Source organism: Panulirus ornatus, chromosome 9 (genome assembly GCF_036320965.1).
Source record: "Panulirus ornatus isolate Po-2019 chromosome 9, ASM3632096v1, whole genome shotgun sequence".
NCBI lineage: Eukaryota > Metazoa > Arthropoda > Malacostraca > Decapoda > Palinuridae > Panulirus > Panulirus ornatus.
Window position 1 is genome coordinate 20,281,803 of NC_092232.1, and position 15,220 is coordinate 20,297,022.

Here is a 15,220-nt window from a genome sequence, read left to right on the forward strand (position 1 = left end):
GCGTTCACCTCCCTAACTACCCCATCCATAAACAAAAAAAAACAAAAAAAAACATGGAGACATCACGCACCCCTGCCGCAAACCGACATTCACTTAGAACCAGTTGCTTTCCTCTCTTCCTACTCGTACACATGCCTTACATCCTTGGTAAAAACTTTTCACTGCTTCTAGCAACTTACCTCCCACTCCTTATACTCTTAATACCTTCCACAAAGCATCTCTATCAACCCTACAATATGCCTTCTCTAGATCCATAAATGTTACATACAAATCCATCTGTTTTTCTAAGTATTTCTCATACATTCTTCAAAGCAAACACCTGATCCACATATCCTCTACCACTTCTGAAACCTTACTGCTCTTCCCAGTCTGGTGCTCTGTACATGACTTCACCATCTCAGTCAATATCCTCCCATGTAATTTCCCAGGAATACTCAACAGACTTATACCTCTGTAATTTAAACATTCACCTTTATCCGCTTTGCCTTTGTACAATGACACTATGTATGTATTCTGTCAATACTTAACCGCCTTCACCTGCATTACCAAGGTAGCGCAAGGAAACAGACGAGAAAAGGGCCCAACCCACCCACGTTATATTTATATCTATTATACTTTGTTGCTGTCTCCCATGTTAGCGAGGTAGTGCAAGAAAAGACGAGAGAATGGCCCACCCCACCCACATACAGATGTATATACATACTTCCCACGCGTTCCTCACGTGTCATAGAAGGTGACTAAAAGGGACGGGAGCGGGGGGCTAGAAACTCACCTCTCCTTGTATTTTAACTTTCTAAAAGGGGAAACAGAAGAAAGAGTCATGTGTAGAGTGCTCATCCTCTTCAAAGGCTTAGATTGGGGTGTCTAAATGTGTGTGGATGTAACCAAGATGAGAAAAAAGGAGAGATAGGTAGTATGTTTGAGGAAAGGAACCTGGATGTTTTGGCTCTGAGTGCAACAAAGCTCAAGGGTAAAGGGGAAGAGTGGTTTGGAAATGTCTTAGGAGTAAAGTCAGGGGTTAGTGAGAGGACAAGAGCAAGGGAAGGAGTAGTACTACTCTTGAAACAGGAGTGGTGGGAGTATGTGATAGAGTGTAAGAAAGTAAACTCTGATATGGGTAAAACTGAAAGTGGATGGAGAGAGATGGGTGATTATTGGTGCATATGCACATGGGCATGAGAGGCAAGTGTTTTGGGAGCAGCTGAGTGAGTGTGTTAGTAGTTTTGATGCACGGGACCTGGATGTTTTGGCTCTGAGTGAAACAAAGCTCAAGGGTAAAAGGGAAGAGTGGTTAGGGAATGTCTTGGGAGTAAAGTCAGGGGTTAGTGAGAGGACAAGAGCAAGGGAAGGAGTAGCACTACTCCTGAAACAGGAGTGGTGGGAGTATGTGATAGAGTGTAAGAAAGTAAACTCTAGATTGATATGGGTAAAACTGAAAGTGGATGGAGAGAGATGGGTGATTATTGGTGCATATGCACCTGGGCATGAAAAGAAAGATCATGAGAGGCAAGTGTTTTGGGAGCAGCTGAGTGAGTGTGTTAGTAGTTTTGATGCACAGGACCAGGTTATAGTGATGGTTGATTTGAATGCAAAGGTGAGCAATATGGCAGTTTAGGGAATAATTGGTGTACATGGGGTGTTCAGTGTTGTAAATGGAAATGGTGAAGAGCTTGTAGATTTATGTGCTGAAAAAGGACTGGTGATTGGGAATGCCTGGTTTAAAAAGAGAGATATACATAAGTATACGTGTGTAAGTAGGAGAAATGGCCAGAGAGCGTTATTGGATTACATGTTAATTGATAGGCGCGCGAAAGAGACTTTTGGATGTTAATGTGCTGAGAGATGCAACTGGAGGGATGTCTGATCATTATCTTGTGGAGGCGAAGGTGAAGATTTGTAAAGATTTTCAGAAAAGAAGAGAGAATGTTGGGGTGAAGAGAGTGGTGAGAGTAAGTGAGCTTGGGAAGGAGACTTGTGTGAGGAAGTACCAGGAGAGACTGAGTACAGAATGGAAGAAGGTGAGAACAAAGGACGTAAGGGGAGTGGGGGACGAATAGGGTGTATCTAGGGAAGTAATGATGACTTGCACAAAAGATGCTTGTGGCATGAGAAGCGTGGGAGGTGGGCAGATTAGAAAGGGTAGTGATAAAGAAGTAAGGGTGGGATAGAGAAGTAAGATTATTAGTGAAAGAGAAGAGAGAGGCATTTGGATGATTTTTGCAGGGAAATAATGCAAATGACTGGAAGATGTATAAAAGAAAGAGGCATAAGGTCAAGAGAAAGGTGCAAGAGGTGAAAAAGAGGGCAAATGAGAGTTAGGGTGAGGGAGTATCATTGAATTTTAGGGAGAATAAAAAGATGTTTTGGAAGGAGGTAAATAAAGTAAGTAAGACAAGGGAACAAATGGGAACATCAATGAAGGGGGTTAATGGGGAGGTGACAACAAGGAGTGGTGATGTGAGGAGATGGAGTGAGTATTTTGAAGGTTTGTTGAATGTGTTTGATGATAGAGTGGCAGATATAGGGTGTTTTGTTTGAGATGGTGTGCAAAGTGAGAGGGTTAGGGAGAATGATTTAGTAAACAGAGAAGAGGTAGTAAAAGCTTTGCGTAAGACGAAAGCCGGCAAGGCAGTGGGTTTGGATAGTATTGCAGTGGAATTTATTAAAAAAGCGGGTGACTGTATTGTTGACTGGTTGGTAAGATTATTTAATGTATGTATGTCTCATGGTGAGGTGCCTGAGGATTGGCGGACTGCTTGCATAGTGCCATTGTACAAAGGCAAAGGGGATAAAGGTGTGCTCAAATTACAGAGGTATAAGTTTAAGTATTCCTGGGAAGTTATATGGGGGGGGGGTATTGATTGAGAGGATGAAGGCATGCACAGAGCATCAGATTGGGGAAGAGCAGAGTGGCTTCAGAAGTGGTAGAGGATGTGTAGATCAGGTGTTTGCTTTGAAGAATGTATGTATGAAATACTTAGAAAAGCAAATGGATTGGTATGTGGCATTTATGGATCTGGAGAAGGCATATGATAGAGTTGATAGAGATGCTCTGTGAAAGGTATTAAGAATATATGGTGTGGGAGGCAAGTTGTTAGAAGCAGAGAAGTTTTTATCGAGGATGTAAGGCATGTGTACATGTAGGAAGAGAGGAAAGTCATTGGTTCTCAGTGAATGTTGGTTTGCGCCAGGGGTGCGTGATGTCTCCATGGTTGTTTAATTTGTTTATGGATGGGGTTGTTAGGGAGGTTAATGCAAGAGTTTTGGAAAGAGGGGCAAGTATGCAGTCTGTTGTGGATGAAAGGGCTTGGGAAGTGAGTCAGTTGTTGTTTGCTAATGATACAGCGCTGGTGGCTGATTCGGGTGAGGAACTGCAGAAGCTGGTGACTGGTAAAGTGTGTGAAAGAAGAAAGTTGAAAGTAAATGTGAATAAGAGCAAGGTTATTAGGTACAGTAGGGTTGAGGGACAAGTCAATTGGGAGGTAAGTTTGAATGGAGAAAAACTGGAGGAAGTGAAGTATTTTAGATATCTGGGAGTGGAATTGGCAGCGGATGGAACCATGGAAGCGGAAGTGAATCATAGGGTGGGGGAGGGGGTGAAAGTTCTGGGAGCGTTGAAGAATATGTGGAAGTCGAGAACATTATCTTTGAAAGCAAAAGTGGGTATGTTTGAAGGAATAGTGGTCCCAAAAATGTTATATGGTTGCGAGGCATGGGCTATAGATAGAGTTGTGCTGAGGAGGATGGATTTGCTGGAAATGAGATGTTTGAGGACAATGTGTGGTGTGAGGTGGTTTGATCGAGTAAGTAATGAAAGGGTAAGAGAGAGATGTGTGGTAATAAAAAGAGTGTGGTTGAGAGAGCAGAAGAGGGTATTTTGAAATGGTTTGGTCGCATGGAGAGAATGAGTGAGGGAAGATTGACAAAGAGGATATATGTGTCAGAGGTGGAGGGAACAAAGAGAAGTGGGAGACCAAATTGGAGGTGAAAAGATGGAGTGAAAAAGATTTTGAGTGATCGGGGCCTAAACATGCAGAAGGGTGGAGGGCGTGCAAGGAATAGAGTGAATTGGAACGATGTGGTATACCGGGGTCGACGTGCTGTCAGTGGATTGAACCAGGGCATGTGAAGCCTCTGGGGTAAACCATGGAAAGTTCTGTGGGGCCAGGATGTGGAAAGGGAGCTGTGGTTTCAGTGCATTATACATGACAGCTAGAGACTGAGTGTGAACGAATGTGGCCTTTGTTGTCTTTTCCTAGTGCTACTTCGCGCACATGCAGGGGAGGGGGTTGTCATTTTGTGTGTGGCAGGGTGGCAATAGGAATGAATACGGGCAAACAGTATGAATTATGTACATGTGTGTGTATATATATATATGTATACGTTGAGATGTATAGGTATGTATATGTGCATGTGTGGACGTGTATGTATATACATGTGTATGTGGGTGGGTTGGGCCATTTTTTCGTCTGTTTCCTTGTGCTACCTCACTAACGCGGGAAACAGCAACAAAGTACAATAAATAAAATATAAATAAATACATTTCAATGTATACATATATATACATACACAGACAAATACATACACGTGTACATAATTCATATTTGCTGCCTTCAGTCATTCCCGTCGTCACCCTGCCACACATGAAATGACAACCCCTCCCCCCACATGTATGTGAGGTAGCGCCAGAAAAATATAACAAAGGCCACATTCGTTCACACTCAGTCTCTAGCTGTCATGTATAATGTACTGAAACCACAGCTCCCTTTCCACATCCAGGCCCCCACAGAACTTCACATGCCCTGGTTCAATCCATTGACAGCACCCACGTACACATATATATACTTAAACACCCACATATACATACATATACATTTCAGTGTATACATATACATGCACAGACATATACATATACACACTTGTACACATACATACTTGCTGCCTTCATTCATTCCAGTCGCCATACATACTTGCTGCCTTCATTCATTCCCATCGCCACCCCATCACACATGAAATAGCATCCCCCCACTCCATTGAGTCATCGCCAGGAACAGAAAAGAAAAGTCCACATTTGTTCACACTCAGTCTTTAGCTGTCATGTGTAATGCACCAAAACCACAGCTCCCTTTCCACATCCAGGCCCCACATATACCTATACACACTTGTACATATACATACTTGCTGCCTTCATTCATTCCCATCGCCACCCCATCACACATGAAATAGCATCCCCCCACTCCATTGAGTCATCACCAGGAACAGAAAAGAAAAGGCCACATTTGTTCACACTCAGTCTTTAGCTGTCATGTGTAATGCACCGAAACCACAGCTCCCTTTCCACATCCAGGCCCCACAAACCTTTCCATGGTTTACCCCAGATGCCTAACATGCCCTGGTTCAATCCATTGACAGCACATTGACCCCAGTATACCACATCATTCCAATTCACTTTATTCCTTGCACGCCTTTCACCCCCCTGCATGTTCAAACCCCGATCACTCAAAATCTTTTTCTCTCCATCCTTCCACCTCCAATTTAGTCTCCCGCTTCTCCATCTTCCTTCCACCTCTGACACATATATCTTCTTTGTCAATATTTTCTAACTCATTGTCTCCATGTGGCCAAACCATTTCAACACACTTCTGCTCTCTCAACCACACTCTTTTTATTACCACACATTTCTCTCATCCTTTCATTGCTTACTTGATCAAACCTCCTCACTCCACATAAAGTCCTCAAACACTTCATTTCCAACACATCCACCCTCCTCCGCACAACACTATCTGTAGCCCATGCCTCGCAACCATATAACATTGTTGGAACCATCATTCCTTCAAGCATACCCATTTTTGCTCTGCAAGATAATGTTCTCACTTTCCACACTTTCTTCAATGCTCCCAGAACCTTCACTCCCTCCCCTACCCTGTGTCTCATTTCTGCCTCCATAGTTCCATCCACTGCTAAGTCCACTCCCAGATATCTAAAACACTTCACTTCCTCCAGTTTTTCTCCATTCAGATTTACCTCCCAATTACCTTGTCCCTCAACCTTACTGAATCTAATAACCTTGCTCTTATTCATGTTTACTCTCAACTTTCTTCCTTCACACGCTTTACCAAACTCAGTCACCAACTTCTGCAGTTTCTTACCTGAATCGGCCACCAGCGCTGTATCATCAGCAAACAACAACTGACTCGCTTCCTAACCCCTCTCATCCACAACAGACTGCATACTTGCCCCTCTCTCCAAAACTCTTGCATTCACCTCCGTAACCACCCCATCCATGAACAAATTAAACAACCATGGAGACATCACACACCCCTACTGTGAACCAACATTCACTGGGAACCAATTACTTTCCTCTCTTCCTACTCGTACGCGTGCCTTACATCCTTGGTAAAAACTTTTCACTGCTTCTAACACTTACCTCCCATGCCATATACTCTTAATACCTTCCACAAAGCATCTATATCAACCCTATGATATGCCTTCTCCAGATCCATAAATGCTACATACATATCCATCTGTTTTTCTAAGTTTCTCGCAAACATTCTTCAAAGCAAACACCTGATCCACACATTCTTTACCACTTCTGAAACCACACTGCTCTTCCCCAGTCTGATGCTCTGTACATGCCTTTACCCCTCTCAATCAATACCCTCCCATATAACTTCCCAGGAATACTCAACAAACTTGTGCCTCTGTAATTTGAACATTCACCTTTATCCCCTTTGCCTCTTTACAGTGGCACTATGCATGCATTCCACCAGTCCTGAGGCACTTCACCATGATCCATACATACATTGAATATCCTTACCGACCAATCAACAACAAAGTCACCCCCCCTTTTATATAAATTCCACTGCAATACCATCCAAACTTACCGCCTTGCCAGCTTTCATCTTCTGCAAAGCTTTCACTACTTCTCTGTTCACCAAACCATTTTCCCTATATCCCCTATATCTGCCACTCTATCATCAAACCTTCAAAATTTTCACTCCATCACTACTCGTTATTACCTTCCCATTTGCCCCCTTCATCGATGTTCCCATTTGTTCTCTTGTCTTACGCACCTTATTTACTTCCTTCCAAAACATCTTTTTATTCTCCCTAAAATTTAATGATACTCTCTCGCCCAAACCCACTTGCCCTCCTTTTCACCTCTTGCACATTTCCCTTGACCTCCTGCCACTTTCTTTTATATATCTCCCTGTCATTTGCACTACTTCCCTCCAAAAACCATCCAAATGCTTCTCTCTTCTCTTTCACTAACAATCTTACTTCATCCCACCATTCATTACCCTTTCTAATCTGCCCTCCTCCCACCTTTCTCATACCACATGTATTTTTTGCGCAAGCCATCACTGCTTCCCTAAATACAACCCATTCCTCCCCCACTTCCCTCATGTCATTTGCTCTCCCCTTTTGCCATTCTGCACTCAATCTCTCCTGGTACTTCCTCACACAAGTCTACTTTTCAAGCTCACTTACTCTCACCACTCTCTTCTCCCCAATATTCTCTCTCTTCTGGAAAGCTCTACAAATCTTCACCTTTGACTCCACAAGATAGTGATCAGACATCCCTCCAGTTGCCCCTCTCAGCACATTTTTTTTTTTTTTTTTTTTTTTTTTTTTACATCCAAAAGTCTCTGTTTAACATGTCTATCAATTAACACATAATCCAGTAACGCCCTCTGTATTTCTCTTTTTTAAACCAGGTATTCCAATCACCAGTCCTTTTTCTGCACACAATTCTACAAGCTCTTCACTATTTCCATTTACAACACTGAACACCCCATGTACACCAATTATACCCTCAACTACCACATTGCTCGCCTTAGCATTCAAATCACCCATCACTATAACCCAGTCTCGTGCATCAAAGCTGCTAACACTCGCACAGCTGCTCCCAAAACATTTGCCTCGTGGTCTTTCCTCTCATGACCAGGTGCATAGGTACCAATAATCACCCATCTCTCTCCATTCACTTTCAGTTTTACTCTTATTAATCTAGAGTTTACTTTCTTACACTCTATCACATATTCCCACAACAACTGCTTCTGGAGGATTACTACTCCTTCCTTTGCTCTTGTCCTCTCACTAACTACTGACCTTACTCCCAAGACATTCCCAAACCACTCTTCCCCTTTACCCTTGAGCTTCGTTTCCTTCAGAGCCAAAACATCCAGGTTCTTTTCCTCAAACATACTACCTATCTCTCCTTTTTTCTCATTTTGGTTACATCCACACACTTTTCATACGTATTGTCCATTTCCCATGTTAGAGAGGTAACGTTAAGAACAGAGGAGTGAGCCTTAGAGGGAATATCCTCATTTGGTCCCCTTCTCTGTTCCTTCTTTTGGAAAAATTAAAACGGGAGGAGAGGATTTCCAGCCCCCCACTCCCTTCCCTTTTAGTCACCTTCTACGACGCTTAGGGAATACGTGGGAAGTATTCTTTCTACCCTTATATAGATAGATACCATAGGTACTAAATTTATTGACCAACCCCTAGGAGTGGATGAACAGTTGGGTTGACTTAAGTGTTACCATTAATGAAATGCACCATAAATTGGTTTTTACCAAGATTTATGCTCATTGAATCATATACAGGCAACTATAGTTTTTTGTAATTTTACATTGACTAAATGATGTTTTATTAAGGAATAAATATTCACAACTACATGTCTGTCCCTGGGTATAGGGGGAAAGATTACTGCCCACATATTCCCTGTGTTGTAGAAGGTAACTAAAAGTAGTGGTCCCTGGGTATAGGGGGAAAGATTACTGCCCACATATTCCCTGTGTTGTAGAAGGTAACTAAAAGTAGTGGAAGTGGGGGGCTGGAAATTCTCTCCTCTTGTTTTACTTTTTCTAAAGAAGGAACAGAGAAGGTGGCCAAATGAAGATTTTTTCATATGAAAAAGAAAACATTTTTCTAATACTGCCATGAAGTTAAAAATTGCTGTAAGATAATTGAATATCTTATTTTTTGCATTTCCAGCTGTGTTTGTTGGCAGCTGTGATAGAACACGGACATTATCTCATCAGAGAAAACCTCAAAGCTCCTCGTTTAGCCAAAGTATACGTGGGAGCTGTTGGTGCATGGATGGTTGCAATCCTCTATGTATTTTGGTTCTTTGCCCCAGTTACGTATGGTACAACTGACCTCACAGCTGATGAGGTAATGAGCATGGCATGGAGGGATACATGGGATCTCATTATACATAAGCAATAAAAGTTGCTGTGAAAATTATTACTTACTTTTTTCTAAAAAAGTTTTGAAACAGGACTTAAAAAGAACCTTTTTAAGTATGTATTTCTGTGTAAACCTTTAAAGATATTTTTCTTGTGAAATGTTAGCATTGTAAAAATGTTAATCAGTGTATTGGATATAGTTGAAAAAAGGATCTGATATATTTTTGTCTGTTGTATAATAGGAAAGCATTTCCAAATATATGTATTATTATTATTATTATACTTGATCGCCATTTCCCGTTTCAGCAAGGTCACGCCTGGAAACAAATAATGGCCTATCCACTCATGTATACATATACGCCCATACATGCACATATACATACATATACATATCAACATGTACACCTACAAAGACGTATACATATATACACATGTACATATTCATACTTGCTTGCTTTCATCCATTCCTGGCACTACCCTGCTCCACAGGAAACATCATTACTACCCTCTGTTTCAGTGAGGTAGCGCCAGGAAAACAGACATAAAAGGCCACATTCATTCATGCTCAGACTCTGTCATGTGTAATGCACCAAAACCATAGCTCCCTATCCACATCTAGAACCCACAGACCTTTCCATTGTTTACCCCAGACATGGTTTACTAGACATTTCGTGTATGAGGTTTCATCACAAGTAAAAAGTCTCCTTTGGCAAGGTGGGAATACTACAGTTCATTGAGAACTCTAAAAAGATGTCATCCATATTTCCTTGTCACCCCCTTGAGGGAGTTCCAGATGGGAACAGACATAAGAGATATAGAGAGGTAGAAGTAGTGCAGCTTTTGGTTGCAGGACCCTCTGGAAAGAGGTTCCGAGTTAGTTATAAAGAAGATAAAATGTGCACAACCTCCAAAAAATGCATCCTAAAACCACTGAATGCCCACACCTTAATTTTCACTTGGCACAATCATTGCAATTAAAACCCTAAAGAACTCTGCAATAGGCCCTGAATACATATTGAACTTTCATATATAACAGTTTGGCCCATTTGCATTCCAATCGCTTACAGATATCATCAACCACTCTTGGCAGCTAGACAGCAAAATCCTTAATATACCTGGGAACTTTCTTGCATAATTCCAATTCTAAAACCCTCTAAACTCCCAAATTCTGTCTCCTCATATTGCCCTTTATCACTTCTATTTATAGTATCTAAACTCTGAAAAATTATTCACAACAGAATCCAATTGAATTCAAACAATAAAATACCATCAGGTTCTTTTGAGGCTGTTTATTGTAATGGAATACATCATAAACTCGCAGAATAGTGAGGTGAAAGTTTAAGGCATACAAATAATTCAAAGAGAATCATCTGCAGATCGTGTGGCTCAGGAGGCACAAATAATACGTCGTGGACTTGAAGAAAAATATTTATCGTGTATTTTCAAGAGTATCTATGGTGCTGCTTCTACCACTCTGATTGGCAAATCATTCCATATTAACAATCCTGTTTGGGTGGTGAAGGAAATAAATGCAAGGGTTTTAGAGAGAGGGGTAAGTATGCCATCTGTAGGGATCATGTGACCTGGGAGGTGAGTAGTAGTTGTTTGCTGATATGGTGCTGGTAGCAGATTTCAGTGAGAAACCAGAAAGTAGTGTGAGTTTGGAACAGTATAGTGTGTGAAAGGAGGAAGTTGAGTAATTATGAATAAAAGCAAGGATATTAGGTTTAGTTGTGCAGAGAGACTGGTTATTTGGGTGTGTTTGGACAGGGAAAACTTTGAGAAAGCAAAGTGTTTTAGATAGAAAGTGAAACCATTTACATGGAGCCCCTGAAGGCACCTTCTACAACACTCATGAAATATATGGGAAGTATTCTTTCTCTCCTACCCTAGGGGATAGGGAAGAAAGAATACTTTCCATGCATTCCCTCCATATTGTAGAAGGTGAGGGGGGGGTGCTGGAAATCCTCCCCTCGTGTTACTTTTCCAAAAGGAACAGAGAAGGGGGCCAAGTGAGGAGTCTTCCCTCTGACCGTCATCTGTTTTTTAATGCTACCTTGCTAATGCAGGAAATTACGATGTATAAATAATGTATAAATGTATAAATAAAAAATTTTATACTTTGTTGCTGTCTCCCGCATTAGTTAGGTAGTGCAAGGAAACAGACGAAAGAATGGCCCAACCCACCCACATACACATGCATATACATACACGTCCACATGCACATACACATATCTATACATTTCAGCGTATACATACACAGGCATACAAATATATATACACGTACATAATTCATACTTGCTGCCTTTATTCATTCCCGTTGCCAACCCGCTATACATGAAATGACAACCCCCGCTCGCACGTGAGGTAGCGCTAGGAAAAGACAACAAAGGCCACATTCATTCACACTCACCCCTTTAGCTGTCATGTATAATGCACCGAAACCACAGCTCCCTTTCCACATCAAGGCCCCATAAACCTTTCCATGGTTTACCCCAGAAGCTTCACATGCCCTGGTTCAATCCATTGACAGCTTGTCGACCCCGATATACTACATCATTCCAATTCACTCTATTCCTTGCACGCCTTTTACCCTCCTGCATGTTCAGGCCCCAATCGCTCAAATCTTTTTCACTCCATCCTTACACCTCCAAATTGGTCTCCCACTTCTCCTCATTCCCTCCACCTCTGACACAGATATCCTCTTTGTCAATCTTTCCTCACTCATTCTCTCCATGTGACCAAACCATTTCAATACACCCTCTTCTGCTCTGTCAACCAAACTATTTTTATTACCACATATCTCTCTTACCCTTTCATTACTGGATCAAACCACCTCACACCACATATTATCCTTAAACATCTCATTTCCAACACCTAACCACTATTCCTTCAAACATACCCATTTTTGCTCTCCGAGATAATGTTCTCGCCTTCCACACATTTTTCAACGCTCCCAGAACTTTTGCCCCCTCCCGCCATGTGACTCGCTTCCGCTTCCATGGTTCCATCTGCTGCCACATCCACTCCCAGATATCTAAAACACTTCCTCCTCCATTCAAACTTACCTCCCAGTTGACTTGTCCCTCAACCCTACCGTACCTAATAACCTTGCTCTTCTTCACATTTACTCTCGGCTTTCTTCTTTCACACACTTTACCAAACTCAATCACCAGATTCTGCAATTTCTCACCCGAAATATATATATTAATGCCCATACATGTGCACCTACATATCAACATACACACACATACAGACACTATACAAATATACACTTGTACGTTTATACTTGCTTGCCTTCATCTATTCCTGGTACTACCGAATGCAACAGGAAACAGCATCACCAACCCCTTTTTCAGCAAGGTAGCACCAGGAAAACGGACAAAAAAGGCCACTCGCTCACACTCGGTCTCTGGCTGTCATGGGTAATGCACCAAAACCATAGCTTCCTATCCAAATTCAGGCCCTTCAGACCTTTCCATGGTTTACCCTAGACACTGGTTCAATCCATTGACAGCACATGGTGGAGTGGCGACGGGAATAGATGAAGGCAGCAAGTATGAATATGTACATGTGTATATATGTTTTACATGTGTATGTGGGTGGGTTGGGCCATTCCTTGTCTGTTTCCTTGCACTAACGAGGGGGATGGTGATTAAGTATAAATAAAATAGTATATATATATATATATATATATATATATATATATATATATATATATATATATATATATATAATATAAAATGTATGTGTGACACTTATCATGGACATCCAATTTACTAAGTGATATTTACATTTTCTCCATGTCTTGTATTCATTTAACTGGTCCTTGTGTATGGATTGAATAATCCTTTTAAAAGTCACTTGTTTCTGTAAATGAGCTGAACACACTTTCATATTATGTAAAACAATCGATTAAAACCTCCATGCTTATGTTTCCATTTATACATTTTCATTGTTTATTTGTATGCAAGTCTACTGATGCTGACTTTTGCTATAAAATATTAAGATGGGATATCTTAAATTTAGGATTCAGTATTATGTGCTGTAATATCTTTATGACATGACTATTGCAATGTGTTCATTGTGACTATAGTTTGGACACTGATATTATTTGATATTAACAGGCTATACTTTTTAGCAGTAATTTTTACTTCCAGTTTGGTCTTCCTATACATAATAGTATGTTTATACCTTTGTATATCAGATATATGCATTTTTAAATTGTTTGATATACAGCGGTTTAATATGGATTCCAAATGTTTGTCATCTCGTAGCTGAAAGATGACTTCTGGATGTTGGAAATGACAGTGCATGTTCTTAATGCCATATGATCTTGGTGAAGGTGATATGAATGTTATATACTTATTACTATTTTTGTATTATTTGTTACTTTGATAAATAAATATTACACTGAAAATTTTCTGAAAATTGAGAAAACTTTGTAATACATCCTCTAATTGAATAGTATGAAAATTTATGTACAGTTTAAACCAAATTTAAAGGTCTAATATATCAAGTATTGGTAGGTATCATGCCTAAGTGAGGAAGAGGAAGGTCAATGAAAACAGACCACTGGCATTTTTATCATGAAATGAACGTTTATAGTTTCATTATGCCATGAAAAATTACCACTGAGGTTTTGTATCATCTAAAACCACATTTATTATGCTAAATTAATTGTAAGATATTTTTATTCACATCCAGTTGCCTCTCCCAACTAAACAAGGTAGCATCATGAATAAACAATGGCCTTAATTGAAACTATCCACTCTGTAGAACAAATTTTATGAAAAATACCTACAAAGAAATGTACATAACTATTCTATTAGCTTGTTATCGATACATCTGTTCCCTTTTACATGGGATGGATTGAAGGCATGTCACCATGCGCATTTTAGCCCTTCCTTTGCTTTTGGATTTTTAAGATGTTATCTGAGCTCACATCGAGTTTCATGACTCTTGATTGCTCACACCCTCATTTGATGTTTAATTCCATCAATAAATGTCATTATGAGTCTCCTTCCCCAACTGGAAATAATATTGTGCTCAGTAACCCAAAGATTTTTTATGGGGTGCATGTGATAATGTAAACATCCGCATTCACATTTGTGATTTAATAAATATCCACATCCTTTCAAAACACAAAGAGGATGTGGTAGATATACAAAAGAACTCTGAAAAATAAGAACTGGGAGCACTGAGTGCTTCTTATCACTCAACAATGGCACAAAATGAACTTTTTTGTTTTATTTTTTATTTTGCTTTGTCGCTGTCTCCCGCGTTTGCGAGGTAGCGCAAGGAAACTTAAAAAACCAAAGATGCAGGACATGATGCAAAACCGTGTGTGTGTTGTCCATGATGCACATACAAGGTGGAACACTTTGCATATGCTGAAAAGAACATTAGAAATAAAGGAGTCACTATGTTTGTATGCTGCTACCAGCTCCAAAATAAAGCAACTCAGCACTACTGAATGGTTAATAATGTCCAAAAGTGCAAAAGCTCTAGGGCCTTATGATGATATAAAAAAATTGACAACATTTACTGTTGGTGATGTGATACCTCTTGCAGTTTCCTTGAAAATCACTCTTCAGCCAAGCACATCAGAAGTTTCTAAAGTAATTGATTCCTCAGTTTAAGGCTCTGAACCAGATATCAAATCAACTAGCGAGTTGCCCCAAGATGGAAAAAAAAGCAACACAGGTAGTAAACATCATGAAAAACTGTGAACTGATGCTGCAAAAAGATTAGTACAGAGTTGCAACATACCTTGATCCAAGATTTTATTTATTTATTTATTATACTTTGTTGCTGTCTCCTGTGTTAGCGAGGTGGCGCAAGGAAACAGACGAAAAAATGGCCTAACTCGCCCACATATGTATATACATACACGTCCACACACGCACATATACATCTCAACGTATACATATATATACACACACCTACACATGTACATAATTCATACTGTCTGCCCTTATTCATTCCCGTCGCCACCCTGCCACACGAAATAACAACCCCCT

General features: G+C 40.4%; 1 protein-coding gene across 4 annotated transcripts in view; it reads left to right on the forward strand.

Moving 5' to 3' along the window:
* Positions 1 to 13,637, forward strand: part of rt (Protein O-mannosyltransferase rt) — a 533,108-nt gene extending 519,471 nt beyond the window's left edge. For all 4 annotated transcript variants that reach the window (XM_071664765.1, XM_071664762.1, XM_071664763.1 and 1 more), the window contains one exon: positions 9,004 to 13,637. In XM_071664765.1, the coding sequence (XP_071520866.1) occupies positions 9,004 to 9,237 (234 nt within the window). In that variant the 3' untranslated portion in view covers positions 9,238 to 13,637. The remainder of the gene's footprint in view (positions 1 to 9,003) is intronic.
* Positions 13,638 to 15,220: the final 1,583 nt, after the last annotated feature.